This window comes from Canis lupus, chromosome 13, assembly GCF_048164855.1.
Source record: "Canis lupus baileyi chromosome 13, mCanLup2.hap1, whole genome shotgun sequence".
NCBI lineage: Eukaryota > Metazoa > Chordata > Mammalia > Carnivora > Canidae > Canis > Canis lupus.
The window spans coordinates 32,961,885-32,986,888 of record NC_132850.1 but is presented as its reverse complement, the minus strand read 5'-3'; the positions used below and the strand labels follow the sequence as shown (position 1 = coordinate 32,986,888).

Sequence of the window (25,004 nt, the reverse complement as noted above, 5' to 3'; positions counted from 1 at the left end):
CCTTAAAATTAATTCCACTTAAGCAAGCAGGCTGACATTGAGTTAATTGTGTTAAGAATCGTAGCCAAAAGGATTTGCAAAATGTTTGGGGGCTTACAGAGAGAAAGCCAGAAAGCCTCAGTTGCTAGATAATGCAAGATCCCCAGAGGGTTTCTAATAACCAAGCTCAGGCTCTATTAAGAAAATTATCATGAAGCTAAAAGATATTTACTAAGGATAAGAAAGACTGGAAGTGGTAATTAATCCTTCCACTATTAAATAGAGATTAGGTCCTCATGAGATTGTTACAAATTTGAGCTCCCACAGTTCAAAATAGATCTTGAAATATTGGAGAGAGTCCAAGTAAGACCAAGAGAAGTGACTGAAAAATTATCCATATTTTATAAGTAAAAGTGAAAGATTTACCTAATTTGGAAAAAAGAGCAGACTCGGGAATGATCATTTCTGCTATCAATCCTATATTAGGACAAGTAATTTAGTTATTAAATTGTCACGAACAACTACATTAGTGGACAGTGTTCTGAAGCTGAAGAACAATGACATTTAAACGAACAGGTCACTAAAGGATAGTGTGAAAATGTTATTTTTGGAAATAGAGTCTTAGAGGTTTAGCCAGAGAGCCTTTCAGAAAAGAAGGGACTACCTAGATGCCATCTTTCTCACCTGACAATGTGGGCAGAGTATTAGATTAAATAATAGAGGAAGAAGAAGAAATATCAGGTATTTTCATGGATATTCTATTCATCTAGTTTTATCCTCAAACACCTAAAAGAGCCTAACACCCAGGGACAGGTAAACAGCCTTAGAATCTAAGATGAGAGACACCCTGCCTTTTTACCTTTACCTGCATCCCTCAGATGGTCTCAGTAACATCTGGGAACCTGACTCAATTTGATTTTCTCCTTGTTTGCATCACACATGACACTGGATAATTTAATGCTTGTGTGTCACCCATCTGATTGAAAATGTGTTGAGAGTTAACAATATCTAAACTCATCTAACCGGTGAACTCATATCCAGTCCTCTTTCCAGAAGTGCTTCTGGAAGTAGCCTCCATAGGATGTGAAACTTCAAGGAGGCAGGAAGGGAGTCCCCACCCCCAGAATGGCCTCTCTGCTGTTGGAGAGGTCTTGGTAGGTTCTGGACTTCACCCAGAATCAGTGCTTCCATTACAAATAAAACTGGTCCTCAGAAAAATAAGGCACACGGAGAGCAAATCATGTAGAAGTGTGGAAGCAGGTGTGGGTGATGAGGAGGATGGCTGGCAGCGCCCTGAATCCATATAAGCAAAGAAGTTGGGGTGGGGGGGATGGCTGGGAAGGTGGAAGGAGGAGTGAGAGTCCTGAAGACAGATATTCTCCTCCGTCAGTTTGCCCTAACGCACTTGCAAACTTCAACACAGCTATTCCCTTCTGGTCAAGGAACAAGGATTCCTGATGCACAATTTAGAACCAGACTCCGGGACTTATGTAAAGCCTGCCAACGTACATGACACAAGTTCCGTCTTCCTCTAGAATTTTGCAGTGTGAGTGGAGGTGAAAATGGAAGTTAACACAAATGTGTTTTCTCTCCAAACCTATCATAATTCTGAGTTTCACAAACCATGTCAGGTAGCAGGAGCCTACAACAAATCTTGTATTCTGTGGGAAAATGTTTTTATGTAATTTGATTTGTTTGGCTCTGATAGATAAAAGAGAGAAAAAGGAGCCTCTTTTTCAAACCACTCAGATCATATTTATGCATTGTTTCAGGACAACTTTTTTTTTTTTTTTTGTACATGGGCATGCAGAGGGTTTATTGTTTCATTGCTCTCAGAGCATTCTAAGCAATCAAAATAATTTGGATTTTTTTTCTTGTTACTTATCCAACATTAAAACAGGTAAGGCTTTTGCAACATTACTGAATTTCTTCTAACATTAATGAAAAGTGAAGAAAATAATTCAAGACATGCAAGGAAAACTATTTCTTATTAGAATAATTCTAACATATTCATCTATAGTATCACTGTATACATTAACTTTTCCTTAATTGGTGAAGTTTTTATAGATGAAATATATTAAAACCAACTTTTTCCATTTAAAATATTGAAGGTGGCACATTGGCAATTATAACTCCTTTAATATAATTTCAAGAGCTCTATACACTATGTCATTTGGATTCTATTGCTTATTTTGAGTGACTATAAAGTAATTTGGGGGTTTTAAAGACTGAGAAGCATTTCTCAAGGTTAGCTTTTCCAAACAGAAAATTGAGTGTTATAAATTCCACCTCCCACAGACCAGAATTCACAACCATTGGTCAGGGGCAAATACTACTGGCTCTGCGTCTTCAGTCACTTCATGCCATTTCACCAAGTGGGAGCCAAAGGTAAGTTTTTACACTTGCTTTCTTCTTGGGTTTAGAGACTTTTTTTTTTCTACTATAGTAACCTTTTAAAAAATAATTCAACTTGCTTTAATATCTCATGGTGAATTTGATTCAATGGACTAGGCTTAACTTCGCTGTTTGATATTTTTATTATTCTTGGAAAATCCAAAAATTTGAATTAGCTCAGGAATTAATAACATACAGTAAAACAGTTGATCTTAATAGTCAGGATAGATGCCAATAAAATTATAGTAGTTTCCAATATATTCCTTAAATCGAGTGCCCTGACATAGACCATGTTTCTTGACAGTATAGACCGGCACTATTGATTAGTATTGATTGAAATATTATGCAAAAGAAGAAAAAGGGGAGAGTTCAGGTGTTTTAAAAATATACTAATGATCACATGGGAATTATGCATTTGACCTGTCTTATTAAGATATATGTTTTAAAGTTTTATATAAGCATAATTTTCAAAATATGACATGGAGTGAAGTGCACACCAAATTCAAAGTTTCAACAAACACACTTATTAAATGTTAGGATAGTTACTTGAAGAAGAAAAATCCTTTTTAAACTACACATACATAGGGGTTCTTCATAGTTTTAGAGTTTGCACAGACTTTCTTACTGCTGATAGCTCTAAGGGATGATCACAATGCAAATAAACTCTAAGAATGTAGACACTTATAATCAGATACAGAGCATGAAGTGAGAAAAATAATCAGCAAGTGCATAATTACTTTGAACAATGAAAGTTGCCAGAAATGGAGAAGGAAAATATTTTTTCTAGGTTAGTGGTGGCCACTGTGAATGCCTCCCACTTGAAAATGGAAGAATGGTTCCTAGAAGATTTGTAAATCACATGTTTGATTAAGTAGGACTTTTTGTTGTTGACTGGTCACAGCAGTTCCAAATCTACAGTCCTGCAGAGAGCCCTGCAAAGGCAGGTAAAATAGAAGCCTAGTTTACCCAGTGTGAATGAAAAAAATGATTTAAAGAAAGCATAGGAGGGAAGAAAAAGGAGCTCCTTGTACTGTGTCTTATTCTCAGAGGGATTTCATATCCTTCTGCCTAAACCTGCTTCATAAAGACTTTCTTTCAAGTAACTGAAGGTCAGTTTGTCTGCCGGTGCATTCAAGTTTAAAAGTAATATTTATCATGAATTCCCTTTTACATGTGTGCATAGGTACCAAGACCGTAGTTACTGTTCTTGAAGTAAGCCTAAGAAGTGTTTCCAAAATACAAAACCTTTAAAATTAGACATGCTTGTTAAAAACTTTTACAAATGCTTTGCTTCCTCAATAAATGATCACCAGGTAACATTTTTGATGGGCCCGACTTAGATGTTTAAAATTAAACATGAGAGACTTCTTTTTCTAAACGAAACTGTATTCAAAGGAGTACATGGAGAACTAAAATAATTAAAATTACAAATATTATTATACATATATACATGTATATGTATAACATATTATATATACTATAAATAAAATTATAAGATTTTGATTGAATCTCTCCCAAAACCAGGATTATAATCATGGAAAATAAGAATTAGAAATCAAAAGACTTTTTAATCCAAGTGTGTAGAAATCCTCCTGTAAGGAAATCTTACCAAATAGTGTCTTTTAGACATGGATTCCTATTGATTCTGAGTTCAAAGCTCAGATGGCTATTAAGAATTGAAATAAAACACTGAGCACTAAAGGAAAAATAATTGTCTTTTCTGCTCCATTTAGCTAAGAATAAGTTTTGAAAAATATTGCATGAAATATTGATTTATACATACATTAAATTATATATACATTAATGATACCCAGAGACAACAAGGAAGTAATAGGAAAAAAAAAAAACTTTCATTATTTTGTCTGTAAAAAGCCATTGGCTTGAATGTACAAAAAAACAGTTGAGTCCAGTTAGATCACTAGCCAAACCTGTTTTGGTTTCCTCATCTGTAAAATGGAGTGACAGTTCCAGTCTTCCTTCTCCTTCTCCTTCCTACATCCCAGAGTTGATGAAAGAAACTTAATGTTTAGTAAAAGGTAAAACTCTAATGAATGCAAAGTTTTTGTCAATAAGTGTATCACAATATTTCCACATCCCATTTTCTCTGTTTCTCTATGAAATAAACTTAATTTCACTGTAATTACAGTATCTACTATAAAAACGTAGATAGGTTTCTGAATTAATTTGAGCATCGGTATCAATAATCTTCAGAATCTACACAATTTCATGTGTTATGCTTATAAATGATCCGTGTAAGCTTGAGCTCTAAGCACTCATATTGATTTATCATTCCTGTTTAGTGAAAAGTCTTCATGAGTTATTATCAATTAAGTATTTATACATTTTAGTATTTTTTGATTAGGAAAGCTTGAAAAATGAAAATGCTAGCAAGGCTCATTCTGGGACTTGTCATCTTTGATGCTGCTGTGACTGCTCCAACTCTGGAACCCATCAACTATGACTCAGAAACGTATGATGCCACTTTGGAAGACCTGGATAATTTGTACAACTATGAAAACATACCTATTGGTCAAGCTGAGGTAACTGATTGGTCCCACTCTTGAGACTTAAAAGCATGCATATGGGGAATTACTGAGTTTGTTCCTTTCAAATAGATTTTTATTTGTAAATAGAGATGTTCTAGCTTAATAATTTCATATGAATCTTTTCTCCAGAATCTGTTCAATCTGTTGTTGAAAGTTAACATTGGGACACTCTTTTGCTTTCTCAAAGTTCACTTCATTTCCTTTACATCTTCTTGTAAAATTAAAACAACAACAACAAAAGAGTTTCTAGCAAGTTAGAAGAGAAAATTAGAAGAAAATGCAGTCAATAAGGAAGAGTGGAGATAATATACATGCAATGATGAGAAAGTTGGGGAAGTTTGGAGCAAAGGAAAAAGATGTGAGATTAAAATAAATTAAGAGAAAATAAAAAGAATGCAAAGAAAGGATGATGATTTGGAACTCCACTGCATTCCAAGAGTGAATGTGCTTTCTGAAATGACTGATTATCTCTCAGCAGTAATGTAGGCATTGGCAAGGTTACAGCCCATTACATAAATCTGATATGACATATTTCTAATTAAATGTTAGACTTTTTACATAACTAAAGGATACAGACTAATTTTTTTCTGAATCAGAAAACAAACAGACCTTGAAATGTTAGAGTGTAATTAATGTACAACATTGACAAAAACTAATTAAGTAGAAATCAACCAAAAGGGAAATTACATCACCTTTACAGGATCATAACATATTTTGGGCAGTCATTCAAGTGTAAATCTTCCTAGAATATTACTTTTGATAACTAGGGAAATAAAATATTTAGACAAAAGCATATATTCAAATGGAACTTAGTTCTATATTAAGAGGATAAACCTTCTTGTTGCTTATGTTGCTTGATGAAATTCAAGAATCAAATTTTCACAATACAATAGTTTTCACATCTTCTCCCAGACTCCATTTTCCTTTCCATCTTCCTCTATTTTGTCTTCACTCTCCCCTGCCTGGCCTCCACTCCTTCTTTGTCTCCCTTTTTCTCGTTCTGTCTTGTTAGTAAAGTCTTAGGTTTATCAGAAGACCATTTTTTTTTCTGCCATGTTGTGATTCTATTTTTCAGGTCTTTTTTCACTGTTTGATTCATTATGCTGTACATCTTCTGTTACGTTAATGGCATGTTCTGTTGAGTGTATGCTCATTAATACCAGACTTGCTGTACGTGACCTCCATACCTTCAACCTAATGCATCAGCGGAGAATATAAGGAGAAACTTTTTCAGGGCTGAACTCATCTGCCCTGCTCCTTTTCCCATTGAATAAATATTTTTTTAAAAAAGACCAAGTATGTATCTGCAGTTATCTACAGAACTAAATATTGTAGTTTAAATTTACTTGTCATTTCTTCAAAAGATATTTCATAGGATCAAGAGGCTTGGCAAGTACGGTAAGTGAATCTTCTGTTTTGGGTAGGCCTGGGAGTGGATGCTAGGAAGTGCTCAAGGCTGCCCCAGATAAATTGTGAAGGCGACCAGCTTTATCTGAAGACTTCTTTAAAGCTGTTGCTTGCTGTCAGAAGCCCTTTTTTAATTGGAGTTTGATTTGCCAACATATAGTATAACACCCAGTGCTCATCCCATCAAGTGCCCCCCTCAGTGCCCATCACCCAGTCACCCCATCCCCCTGCCCACCTCCCCTTCCACTAACCCTTGTTTGTTTCCCAGAGTTAGGAGTCATGTTTTGTCACCCTCTCTGATCTTTCCCACTCATCTTCTCTCCTTTCTCCTATAATCCCTTTCACTATTTTTTATATATACCCCGTATGAGTGAAACCCCTTGATTGTCCTTCTCCGATTGACTTACTTCACTCAGCATAATACCCTCCAGTTCCATCCCTGTCGAAGCAAATGATAGGTATTCGTGGTTTCTAATGGCTGAGTAATATTCTGTTGTACATATAGACCACATCTTTATCTTTTCATCTTTTGATGGATACCAAAGCTCCTTCCACAGTTTGGCTATTGTGGAAGTTGCTGCTATGAACATTGGGGTGCAGGTGTCCTGGCATTTCACTGCATCAGTATCTTTGGGGTAAATCCCCAGTAGTGCAACTGCTGAGTCATACGGTAGCTCTATTTTTAACTCTTTGAGGAACCTCCACACAGTTTTCCTTTTTGATGAACAGATATTCTCATGAGATTGTGAAGTTCTTTCTGCCATCAAGAAATTTAAGCTAGTAAGTGTATAGAGAGAAATATAATTTAGTATTATATTTAGTATTTCCTCAGTATTTGCTTATTCTGATAGCAAACTTCTTGCAAGGTACCAAATACGTGGCATTGTACCCACTTACCTCATTCAGGCTTCCTTAATTTTCACACTGGCCTAGCCAAACCCAGTATTCTTAACAACTGAGAGCTCCAGGGAGCTACTAAATAATCTCTTGTTGCTAATGGAAATACGTAAGTTATCCCGGGTTTCATAATCTTTTGTGATGAAGTCAACATCAGAAAACCAGTGTATAGATACATGATACACATATATACATATACCCGTGCTATAATGAAAACATAGTACATTTAAAAACTATGCATATTTTTAACCAAATTGGCACAGTAGCAAAATTCAATTAGCCAACCTACTCACCCACCACCTATTAAAAAAAGAGATAAAAACAATATGATATAATAAATAAAATAACATGAGGAACAAAATTCAGAACATCATCTCAGATCTTAACAAATCATTAATGTGAATTCCTTTATAAACAAAGAACTAATAAACAATTCCTTATGGAAAAATGTAAAATAAAGCCAATGAATCCAGCCATGTGAATGGACTCTAGAATGCAATTACTTATGATATGAATTTCTTGAATTTAGTCCTGGAAATTCAGATTCTGATAACTCCTGATAACCTTATTTATCTCACCTTTAGAAATTAAGAGCAAGTGTTTAATACATTCTCGATCCTAAGTGATACTTTTTGCATGAACACTGGTAACATACCGGTGTGGTTGATGAAAAAATTCATGGTAAACAAAGCACATGGAGAGTACTGAAACTAGGCTCCTTTATTTTTTGTTCTCAAAGCCAAGAGTATGGTTCTGCCTATCTTAGCCTAGAGTTTATCATCTATAGAAAAGACAGCTTTAATAGTTTAAAATTACAAATTTATAGAAAAATTGAACAATGCTTCTAAAATATATGACAGTCTCTTTCTTCTAAATTTTAAGGCTTGGCATTGTAGGCCAATATAGTAGACCCTCTAGACTAAATAATTAATCCTTAAGGCCTCTGACATATGAGGTAGGCAGAATTTTAAGATGTACCTGAAATGTCCCATCCCCTAGTATGTCCACACCCTCTATAATCCTTAACAACATGGATATATTGGGATATCACTCCTATAATTAGGTTATTTTATATGGCACAACTGAAATTTAAAAAGGGAAGTTCTCTTGCTTGGCTTGACCTATATTTATGCTCCCTTTCTGTTTTAAATTCTTTTTAAATTTGAATTCAGTTAGCCAACATATAGTACATCATTAATTTCAGATGGAGTGTTCCATAACCCCCCCAGCTGCATATAACACCCAGTGTTTATCACATCCTGTGCCTTCCTTCATGCCCATCACCCAGTTACCCCATTCCCTGACCCACTTCTCTTCCAGCAACCCTTAATTTGTTTACTATAGTGGGTCTCTCATGGTTTGTCTCCCTCTCTGATGACTTCCCATTCAGTTTTCCCTCCCTTTCTCTATGATCCTCTGCATTGTTTCTTATATTCCACATATAAGTCAAACCATATGATAATTGTCTTTCTCTGATTGACTTATTTCGCTCAGCGTAATACCCTCCAGTTCCATCCATGTTGATGTAAATGGTAAGTATTCATCCTTTCTGATGGCTGAGGAATATTCCATTGTATACTCATGCCCCCTTTAAAATGGTGTCTTGAGGTCAGGGTCAAGTTTTGCAGCATGAGAGAAATTCAAGGCGAGGGAAATTATCTGTTGCTGGCTTTGAAGATGGATGGGTCCGCATAGCAAGGAGTGCAGGAAGTCTCTAAATTTTGAGAGAAGCAACAGCCAGTGAGCACATGAAAACCACATACTATAGATCCAAGGAACACAGAGCACCACATGAGCTCACAGCCCTGGCCATTACCTTGATTTTGGCCTTGTGAGAGCCTGAGTAGAGAACCTAATCAGGCCATCTCTGGACTTCTGACCCACAGAAACTGTTAAAAAAATGAATATAGTTTAAAGCTGCTAAATGTATGGCAATTTGTCAGGCAGCCATAGCAAACTAATACAATATGCCATAATTATGTTTTTTTCCTGAAAACCAAATTTGAATTACACTGCTGCAAGGCTTGCATTTATGAATCCAGTGATTTATTTAACAATGAGCCAAATTACTACCCGCCCCCCCAGCCCTGGAGTTAGAATCGCAACAGAGCTTTGTTGATTTCTACTGCTGATAGGATATTCATTACCTCCCTAGTGATTGGAAAGGGTCATGAAAGAATTTCTGGGTTTGAAAATCTTATGTAATAATAGTACTCCAGATTGCTGACTTAAACAATGATTTCTGGTGATTTAGAATATCCAAGCTCTGCTAGATTTGATGTTAAGAGCAGATCTTAGGCCCAGCAATTCCATCATGATACTCTATGTTACCCAGTGAATAATGGATAAATTTGCTGGTATAACATAAAATTTCTGAGTTTTTTTACTTAGCTTTTATTTTACTTTAATGATATAAGAAGGAATGGATATAACCCATAAGACCAAAATAGGAACTTTTTGCTTTCTGATGAATATTAGTTGAGCATGTATTATATGCCAAATATTATTCTAGGCTTTCATGTGCATTATTTCATTTCTGACAACAAAACTAGGAAATGCTATTGTCATTTTCATTGAATAGATGAGAATATTGAGGTAAAGAGAAAGTAAGTGACTAAGATTATAGTTACTAATGACATATAATTATAGTGAAACTATCTTCTCATATCGGAAAATAATTTCCAGCAGATGAATAAAAAATTCTATTATCTCCCCTCCATTCTCTACCAGGTTCCAAATTGTTCTTTTAACTTGGTATCTGTTTTAGTTGAACTGAACCCTGGTGCTCCCACACTACTAAACGAGAAAGAAAGCATTGTTCTATGGGTGAATAATGTAAACTGGAAGTAACCTTTATAGATAGACTTACCTAATTACTGTAATACAGAATGGCTTAAGACTAACTACTTCAAAGAATAAATGTAGATAGTCATTCTCCAACATAGTATATCTATGTCATGGGCTATCTATCTAATCTGTATATAGATTTATAAAAATCATACTTATTGGGTGGTTTGGAATGCAGGGAAATATTTTGCTATTTTCCTTGAAGATTTCATAAGTTCAAAATTTGGTATTTTTTGAGTGACTTAAATTGAGACTGTGTCTTGAATAAGGTAGGTATTTGGTGTTTTCAGTTTCATAGTAGTTTTGGGGTTATTGATTTTTCATTTCTCTGAAATCTAAGAGAAACACCTCCTGCCCATGAGTTATTTCTTTTCCCCAGAAAAGTGGCCATATTAATATTTATGGAGGATATGAACCTACCATTCCTGCAGGAAATTCTCCTTGGCTCCACCCAGTCAGACTTATCCTGTCCTACACTATCTTACTTATATGTAGTTAATTTTACTTACTTGAATCTGCAGTGTCCCTGCATCTTCAATAGACAACATGAATAGTTTTACTTCAGAACCCCGTGGAACACTTGTTTGTATTTAATGTAGGACAGTGTGAAGGGCATTTGCAATGATCCCATACAATGCTCTTCAAGAGGATATGGATTAGGAATTGTCCAAATGGGTTGCAAGTTTTAAGAAAGTTGCTTATTTTCTGGGCCCTACATCTTGGAACTAATTGTGCTAGTCATTTTGCTCAGAAATCTGGAGCCAGAATTTTTGTCTTATTCTTTCTTCTTTCTTTCTTTCTTTTCTTTCCTTCTTTCTTTCTTTTCTTTTTCTTTCTTTCTTTCTTTCTTTCTTTCTTTCTTTCTTTCTTTCTTTCTTTCTTTCTTTCTTTTTCTTTCTTTCTTTCTTTCTTTCTTTCTTTCTTTCTTTCTTTCTTTCTTTCTTCTTTCTTTCTTTCTTTTTCTTTTTCTTTCTGTCTTTTTTCTTTCAAGTTGTATTTATTATGTAGAGAGAGTAAGTGTGAGTAGAGAAAAGGGGGGAGGGAGAGAATCTTCAAGCAGTCTCCTTGCTGACCAAGAAACCCCAGGCAGGGTTTTATCTCAGGACCCATGAGACCATGACCTGAGCTGAACCAAGAGTTGGATGCTTAACTGAGCCACCCAGGAGCCTCTCCTCATTTTATATTACTTCCCTATCATCCTAATGTCCTTGTATAGACTGAAGCATTACCACAAATGCTTTTAAAAATGCCTTATAAATTTCTGGAATGAGGTGGGGTATACATTCATAAATAAACAGCAATAACAACTGAAAAGGGATATCAGTAATAATTGACCAACAGGAAATTTTTTGAAGAGACATGCTTTCCTTGCTATTACTCTCCATTGATCTTAAAATTAGCCTGTTTTTTCTCTTTCGTAAAGAGAATAAGTAGCTAAATTGTTTAAAATCATCCTTATAAAGAAAACTGCCATGGAAACAAATTAATTAAACTTAAAAAATAGCTTTCAGAGATGAAGAACCGGATTCATTAAAGGAATGAAAATTAAATTTAGTGGAGTTGTAGAAATGGACAAAAACTCAGTGAAGGCAGTTGTATTCAGTAACTGTTGAACTTTGGTTTCTTTTCAGTTGTCATCATGGTAATATGGTGCCATGCAAATAATTTTAGAATAAATGTTGATGCCTCTAACACTAGAAATTGCTTAAGTAGAATCAAATTAATTTTGGGTGACTTATAGAAATAATGTTCACTTTGGAAATGATACGTAAAGATATTTTTAATTAGGTTACCTAAATGTAATAGATTGGTAATGCTAACAGGTAGCTTATTTCAAAAACCATCTCTGTAGTTTCTAAACAAAAAGTAATTAAATTAGTAATATTTCTACTATTTATTTCCTCTGATGATGAAGGCATGGAATAATTTTATCCTTATATTTGAAATGATGTCTCTCTTTGGCCAGTTTATACAATACATTTTAAGGTTTCAAACTTATGGTTTGCATATAAAACACTTTTTATTGGAAGAAGTAACTTAGGCTCAACCTGAATTAAATGTTCTTTTCAGAATTTGGCAACAAATAAAAGCTAATCTTCTTCATGGAAGACACTCTGGAGGAAGGGAGGGAAGAATTTTGCTGATGAGCTTTTAATATGGTTGTCTGATTAACTTTCCATATGCTCCTCTCAAAACAGTGTTAAACTATTTGAATATTATTTTAAAACTATTAGAAAACTTGAAAAAAATGTAGCAACAAACATACAATCATATAGGCTCATCATATACAACCATATAGGCTCATATAGGAAATGAAAGAACATTGATGGTCTTTGTCAGTGACTTGTTTGTGTTTGAATTATACCTCATTTATGAGACCACAAACACAAGTTAATTCTCATAACTGTCCCTTGAAATGAGAAATTATTCTATTATTATTATTATTATTATTATTATTATTATTATTAAGAACAACTGAGGATCAGAATTTTGCCCAAGGTTATTCAGCTAGTAAATTTCAGAGTAAAATTTAAACCAGATTGTTTTAATGCCAAACCAGAGAGACTTTGGCATTAAAAACTCCCATTATTTTCCTTCTTCTCTTTAATCTTTACTTCTTTTAGCTGTGTCCAATATTGAGGTTTCTTTCCTCTGAAATTAAGTAATTTGATTGTTAGGAATCAGAAAAGCAAGAATTTTCAAGTGATTATAATGAACACAATATCTAAGCATCTGTGTTAGCTGTCAAAGTATTTAAGGGATCGAGAGGTAACACAATACTGAACTGAAAGCTGCTTTGTGAGAAATGTGGGGATTGAGCAGTCTTTGCCAAGCACATTTCTTCCTTTTCCATTTTCAAGATAAAATAGAAAATAAGATAGAGCTTTCATTGCCAGTCTTCATGGTCGCATTCTTTTAGATAATTAATATGGATCACTTAAATCAGTTTGAGCACCAGGCTCATGTTCAGAGAAAAATTCCATTGCACTTTAAGATAACCACACACCATCCTATGAAATCCTTAAGAATACATCTTTAGTAACCCAGGCTGAATGTCTCACTCCTTTTAAAACCTTCAGAAGCCAATTGTTGACATAATCGTAATGACAAGCAATAGCTTCAAGATTTATTATCAACTGTGTGGGACAATTTTGGAAAAAGATAAATGTAAAATTCCATTCTGTTTAACAAAAACTTTAGTCTGTGCTAGAGTGAAAATCCAAATAACATTCTGGATTTCCATTTTCTTTTTTTAATGAGAAGCAGACCTATAATTTAAATATTATCTTTTGAAGGCCTGGCCTTATTGGTTCAGAACTGACTGGCACAGTGAGGATCCTAATTGAAGTGAATATATCGATGAGGACATTTGTTTACCTAACTTGAATTTGCCTGGCATTTAAACAATCAACCCACACACTGCAAAGAATAATGAAAGAAACCACTGGCTTTGGGTGTTTCTCATGTGTACATTTGTTTCATCCTTAAAAAGCACTTTGTCATGGTGTTGATTGACGTGGGTTTTGGATCCAGACTTACTGTGTGTGACTTCTAGGTCTGTACACCAACTGTACAGCCTTGGAAGATCATACAATCCTTCTGAGCTTCAGCTTCCTGCTTATAAGCTACCTTATGATGATTAGGTAAGATAATGCTTGTTAACTGCCTAACTTAGAGCTTGGCACATGGTAAATGTTTAATAAATGTTAGCTTTATCATCAAATCACTCAGTCAATAGCCACTGAAGCTTGGGCACTGTGGTCATGGAAACCTTCAGGAAAGGGATGGAATTTCAGCTGTAATTCAGGTTGACTGCATCGGGCATGAGTTCACTTTACATCTGACATCCCGTCTTCTCTTGAGAGCCAAGGATATTGGGGCAGGGAAATCATACCTGTTCTTCTCTGACCCTCAGTACCTACTTATCTACTCATCTTATAAATTTGCATCTTCAACACAATACAGGAAGTGAAATACACACACACACACACACACACACACACATATCTGTAGTTACCTGGTGAGACATAAGGCTTCTATGAATTCTGTTACAAAATATATATGCTGAGAAATTGTCCCCAAATATGTCCTCAGTTGAGAATCTCAGACATGTTATTTTAGTTATGTGTTTATCCATCACAGTATTTAAGGCTACTTACATGAATAAGTATAATAAGCTATAATGTGTACAGCAACAGATAAAGATATATACAGTGAATATTACTATAGAGATAAAATACCCGTTTACATCAACATCTCACAAAAGAATTTCTAAAATTACATAATATAGTCTATATTATAGACTGTAGATATAGTCTGTAGATATCTACAATATCACATCTTATATTATATATGATTGATTATGTATTCTTTTACATTATGACACAAAAAATATGAATTAGGAAAGTAAGGTAAAGAGAAAACAAGAGTTAGGAACATAATATGAAGCCAAGAGTCAGGTACATATATAAAATGCATATTATTTTGTATTATAATACATATAGACACATAAAATACTGATTTTTTTCTGGACAATAAGTGTTAGGTTTTAAGGGACCCCATATAAGCTCCTCCTATTGCACTACCTAACTTCAGACCTAGTAGAGTAACAGGAATAAGATTCAGACAAATGAAGTCCAAAATATCTCCTTTACTACCAATAAAGGCTGGGTTGAAATGTATGACTTAGGTATGAAGCAATTATGAGCATCCTAATATAAAATTCCAGAAGTAGATATGCCATCAGTTTTCAGCAACAGTGGTTAACCACCATCCTCAGATTAGTGCCTGATCCAGTAAATCTTAGTGCAGGAAGGGACAAAACAATCTATGCTCTTGACAGGCAGGAAATTCCCCAGAAAAGAGAGGGTGAACACTCAGCCCTAGTATTTTCTCCCACCCACCAATTAGCCTAGTCATTCTTCCTCAGGAAGAGTGAGTAAAGAGGCCAACAGGGGATGTATCCACCCCACCCCCATCCCCGCCCCAAGGATGGTGGCCTTCCAGCCATTAGGCTTAACTACTAAATTCAATATAGCTCTCCCCTTCAACAGAAAAACCCCGATTTTTAGGACAATTGTGGTCCTGCCTTTATGAGACCTACCACCATGCCAACAATCACTCTTAGGTGGCTTCTGGCAGAATGTAGATTTTGATCCCAGAAGCTCTAAAATCGATCCAAGAGCATCAATGAATTTATCTCAAAGGCCTTCCTGTACCTGAAATTGAAATTTCACTCTCACTTCTATGTTCTACCTCAAATTGTATCAAAGCCACCTTAATAATAGAGCTTAGAAAAGACTCTGAAATGAAATTAAATGCTAAGTAAATACACTCCAATAAAACAATACCAGAAACATAAACGTAACACAAATATGTATGTATTTCCTCCACTTCTATGAAGTTTTGGAGGAAAAATAGAAACTATAGATTAACCTCTCCTGCAAATTAAGTCTGAACTTGTTTAAATCCAAAATGATTATAGTATAAAATCAGAGTTGCTTGACTTTGATTTAAAAATCCAAAAAATTTAAATCTAAATAGTCCTTCTCCTAATTCCTTTTGCTTTATCTTCATCTTACCTGGGTCAAGCTGGACTCTTCCAGTAATGACAACATAAGTGAATTCTTCTAGATACAGGTGTAGTTCCTTCAAGAAGATCCTTTGTTATTAGTTCATTACCAAGTCTCCCATGGCCTTAATATGAAAAAGAATGAGGGATTAAGTGCACATACAGTATTATCACAAAACTAACTCTATTTTAAAGACAAGTTGATCCTGAGTCTCCAAAATAATCAATCTGAGCAAAAGCAGATTCCCCAGAACCAATACATGGTATGGGCAGACCCATACCAAGAAAAGACATGGGGTACCTAAGAAAAATTAGGAGGTGGAAAAAAATCTTGGTTTAGCCTCACCCAGATGTTGGTCAGTTCATGTTTAGTGTCCCTAGTTTGCAAATTTTGAGCTCAAACACTTGGAGAAATCTTCCATCAGGAGTTAAATTATTGCACTGTTTTATTGTTCTTAGAGTAGCTGTTCTTAGAATGTAGTTCCTGAACTGACAATATCAGCATCGCCTGGGAGTTGGTCAGGAATGCACATTTTCAGGTCCCACCACAGACCTAACGAATCAGAAGCCCCAGAGGGTTAGTGATCAGGGACATCACTCCTCCCCGTCATTCTGATAGACCTGTCATTTGAGCAGCACTGAGCCAGGAAACATCCCCTAGTATAATGGCTCTTTTCTCAGAGTAGCATTTGAGATAGTTCTGTTTTCCAGAATGTTTTTAAAACATATGATGGCGGCCAGCCCAGCCACCAGGTCAATCAGAAGTTTCTTCCTCTTTTTGCATGCTCAACTCAAAGTCTTTGAATGCCTATTTTTCTGCTAAGCCCTGGGTTTCTGGCTCTTGATGCTGCTTTATTTATTCTCTCAGGTGACAGATGATCTTGTGAGCAAGAATTTTCAGCTGGTGGGGTTCTCCAGCCTGAAAGCTCTGCCAGTGGCTTCTCCTTGGCTTCCTGCTCCAAAATTCAAGAAATCCAACTCCCAGAGAGCTTTCCGCTCTTCCCCATCTTTTTTTTTTTTTTTTCCTGAAGAATCAACCTCAGCAGATTCTTGAACTGAGGCTGTTGTGAATGTTTGTAAAGCCTCTGGCCCCCGGAGCACAGTGTAAAACAATCCTTCTATCACATTCTCATCAAGACTTTACTAACCTTTCAAAATTCTGGGACTTAATTAGCATTTCTGTCTTCTACATACTATTCAGTGGAGTACATTTCCCCTCTAGTGTGGTCAACTTTGACTACATATTTGATTCATCTGTAGAGCTTTCAGAAATCCTAATGCCTAGGCCACACCTCCGACTTTTGAAATCAGAATCTCTTGGGATGGGTCAGATCAAGTGTTTGACTTCCCTCGGCTCCTCTTATAGTGTGAGTCAGTTGGTGTTTATTTTTCTTCCTGAATTATTATAATCTGCATTGAATTTGGTCCCCATACTGCCCTAGGACTGTGTGCTACCTGTGTGCCTTCTCTTTTTTTTTTCTCATCCAGACTTTTGTTTTTCTAACATAGTCCTATTGATTTTGTCTTGTGGCATCTAACATAGGGAAAGATTAAAAGAAATAGGGGCACGTGGGTGGCTCAGTCAGGTAAGTGGCTGATTCATGATTTTGGCTCAGGTCATGATCTCATGGGTCATGAGATCAAGCCCCCAGTTGGCTCAGTAGGGAGTCTGCTTAAGATTCTCTCCCTCACCTCCTCCCCCCACTCACCCTCACACTCTCTCAGGTAATAAATAAATATATATTTTTTTAAATGGAAATTAAAGGGACCTGGGTGGCTCAGTCTGCTAAGCATCCAACTCTTAATTTTGCCTCAGATCATGATCTCAGGTTCTGTACTCGGCATGGAGTCTGCTTGGATCCTTGTTACCCCCTCTCCCTCTATGCCTCCCCACTCTCTAAAATAAATAAATAAATAAATAAATAAATAAACAAACAAACTCTTAAAAAACATTTAAGAAGATTCTTGAATTATAAATCTTCTAGAAGTAACACTGTTCAAAAAATTTTTTGGAACCTTTCATATTTTCAAGTTGGGTAATCCTACCCTGGACATTTTCTCCCATCATACTAATATCTCACTAAAGACTGAAACTGACCTGTTATTGTCCTGCCTCTCTTTTAATATGCCTAATTTTCACTAAATCTTTCCCAATTCCACAGATTCATCCTTTTAATACTCCTAAGACAAGTTATGGCTAACCTTGTCTTGAATCTTCCAGGAATAGACAAGCTTACCCTGTATTTATTAAGATACACACACACACACACACACACACACACACACAAAAAGATCCACACAGACAAGATGGAAATAGTGCAAGAATTATTGGTTGGTAATGTTGTCACCCATCAGTTTGCATACTCACTGACTTTTGATGTCAATGAGGCCAATATGAGAAGCAGATAGGTGAGCTCTAAAGGATAATCACAGTGACATCATGCCAGTCTTTCTGCTCACATTTAATGTGGGCTTTAAAGAAGTAAAAATATATTCCATTTCTTAACATATACAAGAAGAATAAAGAAAATATGTATAAAAGATATTAAGGCTGGATCAAATTTTCTCATAAGTGTTTTCTTTGGAATTATGATATCAAAACTCTGCTTGAAGACATAAATATGAAAGAAATCAAATCCAGGGCATTTAAGAGAAAAATCCTTCTACTAAAACTATATTGAATCTGTAACATATATGAAGACATAAAGGAGGTTGAAGGGAAATGATATATTTTGGTACTAAGAGAAAAAAAATCATAAAATCAAATATTTTCAAAGCCAATTAACTACTATTCAGCAGTCTTTTACTGGCAGGGTGATTCAATCATAGTAATAATAGCAAAAACCTATGGTCATCAACAAATTTAAAGATTCTGATCCCTTGAAAACAGCTCTTCCTTTACCTTATGGTATTATAGAACTGACTTGCCTAGAGTCCTTTGTTCTGTTCTATGGTCACCAATAATCTTTTGATCATAATTAGCTTCCCAAGTGAGACTACAAAGGCTACAGAGACTATATTGGTGGCAGTAGAAGAATTTAAGTTAGCTTTCTGGGTTAGTACATCTTTTGAATTTGCTTAAAGTAATTCTGACCCTAAAAGATAGTCAGGTTTCTAAATTTGTAAAATTTTTTAAGGCTTTACTACCGAAATTGGATAGTAGAAACAAATTAATTTACTAATTATCCTTTTAAAGGCAATTGGCTATTCACTGATCCTCCCTGGGACATCCTCTATAAATGCATGTATTTTCCTATTCAAAATGTCAATTGTTACCCACTGATAATATATACATCATCATCATCATCATCCTCATTGTCATCATCATCAACATGACTGAATAGCAATTTTATACAGAGAAGTTCTACTTATTAAAAGCCATGGCTCATTATGCTTTCTGAATCAATAAAGTCTGTGTTAGAAGGAACAATTTGCTTTGTGTTAGGATAGGAAAGATTGAAACTTAAAAAAAATTCTAAATTACTCCATCATAAAAAAAAAGGACACAAAAAAAACTAGAGTTTATAAAGTTCCAAATCTCTTGGTTTTCAGTCCAACTTCTTGTTTTCAATTACTGTGATTGACTCTCCCCCAAACCCTATCCTCATGAGATTACTGATTTCAACCTACACTAAATTGTCCTCCTGGCATCCTTACTTGGGGAACAAGGGCAGTAAGGGGGGAAGGAATGTGAACTGACTTTGTTATTAGATAATGTTTCTAAAGCCTTTGCCAAAGTTATCTACCAATATTATTTGGAGACATTCAATTAGAACTAGATGATACATTTTGTGAGAACTAGGATATTGAAAGTCTATTAAGTTTCTGGAGCCTAGCAGGATGATGGTGAATGGAGACCTTAATAAACTAGGATAAAACCGAAGTAGAATTATTTTCTGGCAACTAAAAATGGAATATTGCCACTTTCTGACAAAAAGGAAAGGAAATGAGAAAATAAACATGTGAACAACAAAATGCTGTAGTCCCAGAAGAGACACAGACTAGAGAGGGTGTGATTAAATGAGACTTTCAAATCATCAGCTCTCTTTGCTTTTGCATTAAAATTTTCACTTAAACATTGCATTAAATACAAAAAAGCATTACCATTTAGAGTTATGAATTTATGATGAACCATAATTTATTAGGATAGATTTTTTTAAAAACATGAAAGAATTCACATTTTCATAACTACATCCTAGTAAGTCAATATCAAATATTGTGATATTATGATTTTTGAAGTAAATAAAAAGCTGTTAACTAATTTTGATATAGGACTTGTAGACAATTATATAGATTTATTAACTCTTACTTAATCCAGCTAATAAAATACTAAGTTTTGTAAATAAATAAATTGAAATAATGGTGAATTCATTCAAATGTGGTAGTATACTATTTCAGTAAGTAGTCCACCAAATAAGCAAGCTCAAAGGACAGTTATTTTAAAAAAGAAATCAGAAAGGAAAGAGTGACAAAAAAATATGCATTTACTTTTTCTCTAATGTCAGTGACATGTGCTAGGTAAATCAATCCATAAACGTATTAAAAATTAGTCTCTCAGTATGGTTAAGAAATGGATAAGAAAAATTGAAAAAATGTATTTTAGGGCAAGTTACATTAGCAGCAGTAACAATTCCAAAATCCCAATGGCTTTACACAACAAAAATTTATATCTTGCTGACATGACTGTCCAATACAAGTCAATAGATTTTCTGTCCTCCAAGTAGCTACTCAGGGATTCAAACTTCTTTCTTGCTAGAACTTCACCATCTTCACCTTGAGACTTCGAGGTCATAATGGTATCTTCCATTGACAGATTGAGCAAGTATCCTTGTGCTTCATTAATTTGGGCCAGATATGCTGCATTACTTCCCTTCTCATTCAATTGGCTAAAGCTCGCCACATGACCCAATCTAGATTCAAAGAAAGTAGAAAATGTAGTTTAGCTGAATGCCCCGGAGGAAAATGAAACTGTGGTAAATACACGGAATTGTCTTAGCCATCATGTTTAACCAGACTAAAGTTTATTCTGACACAATACTTTATTTCTCACAAAAATGAGAATTATGGGGATCCCTGGGTGGCCCAGTGGTTTAGCACCTGCCTTCGGCCTAGGGTGTGATCCTGGAGTCCGGGAATGGAGTCCCACATCAGGCTCTCTGCATGGAGCCTGCTTCTCCTTCTGCCTGTGTCTCTGCCTCTCTTTCTCTGTGTGTGTGTGTGTGTCTGTCATGAATAAATAAATAAAATCTTTATTAAAAAAATGAGAAATATAATAAATGCTACTTGAATTTTATAATCCATCTACACCAATGCTATGTGATATTTTTTGTACTTGTCATTCAGGGGAAAACTGAATGGCTGTCAACTGCTTCCATAGGGCAACATGGCCTTGGTGTGATCTTTAGCCTTCAGGATTAGCAACCGACTAACATAATCAGTGATGATCAAATAAGATTTTTGGTTGATGAGTTATTCCATGCAAAAATTATGTGAGGCTTAAAATGTGTACAAGAAGGTTCATTTATGAATCCTTAAAATGATAAGCCTCATTTCCCCAATCCAGAACCCCTCTTTCTCAGAATGCAGGTTCCTAAGAAACCAGGTTACTCAACAGACATTTATTTGGCTGAGTGCAGAATCAAAATTAAGTATAGCAAGCAGTCTGAGGCAGCACTAATTAGATGCAAATCTTGGCCTAACTACTTAGAAATTCTGTGACCTCCAGCAATTTATTTGGTCCTCCCGCCTCCTGTTCTCAGTTTACCAATCTATTATATGTGCACGATTATTGCACCTTCTACAGATTTCTTCTGATAATTACACATGAATCAATGGAAAGAACGTAACAGTTTCTCACATAGTGAATATTCAATCCATGCCAGTTAATTTTCATCTGGTCTCTGATGAGATCCAGTAAAACTTCTTTTCATATCAGAGATGATCTCTTTAGTGACTTTGGTATATATTCAACAAATTTAATATTTCTTTGCTCCAAACAATGCTGGTAACAATAATAAACCATTCTTTCCTGAACTTGATTTTTTTTTAGCCTGCCACTCTCTTCACTTTTTTTTTTCTTTAGCTGTACTAATATCACTAGTAAGTCAAGAGTCAGGAAGCTGCTCCCAAACGCTTGGGAGGAATGCTCTTTTCTTGTGCTTTTTTTTTTTTTTTTTTAAGATTTTATTTATTTATTCAGAGACAGAGAGAGGCAGAGACATAGGCAGAGGGAGAAGCAGGATCACTGAAGGGAGATTGATGAGGAACTCGATCCCAGGACCCTGGGATCACGATCTGAGCCAAAGGCAGATGCTCAACCAGTGTGGCAGCCAGGTGCCCCTTCTTGTGCATTTTTAAGGTCAGTTTTATATCATGAGAACAACCTAAAGTAACTTCAATTTCTTGGAATGGAAACCTCACTGTGACTCTATCCTAGACCCTATTCATATCTACAATTAAAACTGCATTATTTTTTCTATTCTAATAGAAACAATGATCTCTTCATCCTTAAGTGAAAATCAATGAGTCAACAAGAATCTCAGTGTATACATACTTTTACTTTCTTTTTCTACATGGATTTACTGAACTGTCAATAAAGCTGTTAAAAAATAAAATAAGAATGGGGAAAAAATGAGGAATGTTGGGAATTCCAAGTAGAGCAACTAGTACATGCAAATGTCTTATAGAACAAGGAGCATAAGAAATTACAGATAATCAGTGCAGCAGAAGAGCCCAGTTGGTATGAAATGGAGGATGAGGACGCTAGAAGGGTCAAGCCATGCAGGACTTTGTAAGTCAAAGAGTTTTGAATTTATTTTATTTTTTTAAAAGATTTAAAAAAAATTAAAAAATAAAAGATTTTATTTATTTATTCATGAGAGACACAGAGAGAGAGAGAGAGGCACAGACACAGGCATAGGGAGGAGCAGGCTCCATGCAGGGAGCCTGATGAGGGACTCATCCCAGGTCTCTAGGATCACACCCTGGACTGAAGGTGGCGCTAAACCACTGAGCCACTGGGGCTGCCCAAATTTATTTTAATAATAATAGCAAACATAAAATAAAAATAGCAAAAAAGAAAATAGCAAATAATAATAGTAAATTTCCATGGCGCTTAACTATGTGTAGTAACATTTTCATCCTAACACAGCTGTACTATATACTATATATACCAGGATTTTACAGATGGAGAAACTGAGGTCCAGGAGGTAAAGTAACTCACCCAAAGCCTCAGAGGTAGGCTAAAGTCATGCTCATGTTATCAGAATCCTTCCTCTTAACCAATAATGTTTCTGTGCTTCTGCAAGGCCACTGTTCTTGTGTATTAAGAACAATAAAAAAGCCATTTGAATATTTTAAGCAGAGGTTGACATAATCAGCTTTGTCTTTTTAAGAGCTTATTCTCATTATTGAGTGAATGTATAATGGAAGAAGTGCCAACTTCCTGTAAGTAGACTACTGTATTCCCAGCAAGACAGGGTAGTGACTTAGATTATGGTGATGGTGTTGGACACAGAAAAAAAAAGAAAAAAAGAAAAAAAAGGTTCTGGATTGCTTACATGGAGTCAAGGCTGCGTGGGGTGCAGAGGCTGAAGCAGGTCTGATGATTCTTCTTGGCACTATTATCACTCCAATCTGACATTTGCTGATACTTCGCTCTACAGGTCGTTCTATGGGCCAAGCATTTGTCATCTCTGGAATAGACATACTCTTTCAGGGGCATGGAGTACACTCCTAAACACAGTCTACCATGACATAAACTATCTATAGTTCTAAAGCCTGGTAAAAAGGTGAAAGAAATAGACAACTTATTACAAATAAGTCAACTCAGAGATATGCCCTGATGGTCCTATGTTGAGAAGATATGCAAGTACAGTGGTGGCCAAGTCCAAGGCCATATGCAGGAGTGATCCTTTGTATTTATTGTGTTTGTAAAATTCAAGTAAATATAATAAGTATTGGCTTAAAACAATTCAGTAGGAGTCAGATCAGAGTAAAACAAGGAGGTAAAAGGAAAAATAATGGAGGGGAATTTGGGAAGGATGGATATCTATATCAGAGTCCTCGTTATATCTGCATTTGAGTGTTGCCAGTTGTAGCTTGAGAAAAAGGGGCTGGGATGTTTTCTGGCCATTTGTGTTTATTCCCAAATTTAGGCTTCTGTAGCATAAGCATAAAAGTCAGCCACATGGAGAGCCAGGTGGTCATACTTCCTTGGCTTCATTTCTTTGCTTGCATTGCCTTACAGCTTCATAACACAGTATGAAAATTGTTAAAAGAAAAAGAAAAAAAAAAAGACAGAAGCCTAAATCATTTCTATTCAATAGTGAGAATAAATGCATCTGTGATTCGAAAAGCTTACCAGGAACAGCATTTTGAGTTTACAGTTTTGGGATTTCGCTGAACTGAAAAAGCATTCTTTCTCCTTGGTCTTCAAAATTGTTCAACGTTCACATTTTATTAGCAAGTAAGCATGAACAAAACAGGTTCTGATAAACACAAAAGCTGGTTTTGCTTCATTATATCAGATGACAAGTGAGATCTTACAGCTTCACATCAGATCAGTGGAAAAACAATTATCTGTAGAAAGTATGTGCAAACATTTTCCCTACAAAGCTGAAGATTCAAGGCGACGTGTCTGGAATGTGTTTCTCCCTTTAGGCTGCCTCCATTCCATGAAACATCTGTCTCAATTTCCGCCCTTCCTGGAGCCTCCTTTTGGTCTCTGCAGATCTATTCCTTCTAAATCTGCTTCATTCTGATCCTGCAGATGGAAACCGTATGTCTCCCTGTTTAAGGAAGTATGCCCAATCTTCGCAAGTGGAGATTTCTGGCCAAGGTTTACAATATCTTTATGTATGGCTTCCTAATGCACCGAATACAATATGAGCTGCTTCTGCTTGGATTTCATGCTTTAAGTGCATCAAAGTGAGCGTGAACACATTCATGATTCTTATCAGTAGAATTTCTGAAATTAAATATAAGGCTGTGAATTAGATACATTTTGGACAAGCAATTTTAAAATTATATTTAATAAGTACTTGTTGATCACCTCTTATGCTACAGCCTTGAGTTACAAAGCTAAAACATGTAACTCGGAGTGTACCATCTAGTGGGCTTGGATAGGCACGAACCGATGGAGCCCTCACAATACAGTGCAGAAAGGGCAGAAATGAGGAGAGTCTACAGAAACATAGAGAAACAATTCAAAAGTGTGACCTGACCAGAGAGCTTAGTGTTCCTTTAAAAGGATAATTTTTCATTTGTGAAGCAATGTATTCAAATTTATTAAAAAAATAATACTAAATAATAAATGTATCTTTAAAAATGTTGTGATGAAATAGAACATCTATCTAAAATAC

The 25,004-nt window shown here is 35.5% G+C and overlaps 1 protein-coding gene and 1 long non-coding RNA gene across 3 annotated transcripts in view; one reads left to right on the top strand and one right to left on the bottom strand.

Annotated features, from left to right (window-relative positions):
- Positions 1–1,854: 1,854 nt before the first annotated feature.
- EPYC (epiphycan) overlaps positions 1,855–25,004 on the top strand; it is a 38,498-nt gene continuing 15,348 nt past the window's right edge. Inside the window, exons 1-3 of one of the 2 annotated variants that reach the window (XM_072773040.1) lie at positions 1,855–1,879; positions 2,278–2,367; positions 4,736–4,913. In XM_072773040.1, coding sequence (XP_072629141.1) covers positions 4,749–4,913 — 165 coding nt within the window. In that variant the 5' untranslated portion in view covers positions 1,855–1,879; positions 2,278–2,367; positions 4,736–4,748. Of the gene's footprint in view, positions 1,880–2,273; positions 2,368–4,721; positions 4,914–25,004 lie in introns of those variants that run through there. The other variant, XM_072773041.1, reaches the window with a different exon arrangement.
- Positions 19,887–24,605, bottom strand: LOC140602197 (uncharacterized). The gene is made up of 3 exons (XR_012005168.1): positions 24,005–24,605; positions 23,202–23,336; positions 19,887–20,552 (listed from the first exon to the last, which is right to left on the bottom strand). It is a non-coding gene; the product is annotated as an uncharacterized lncRNA (long non-coding RNA).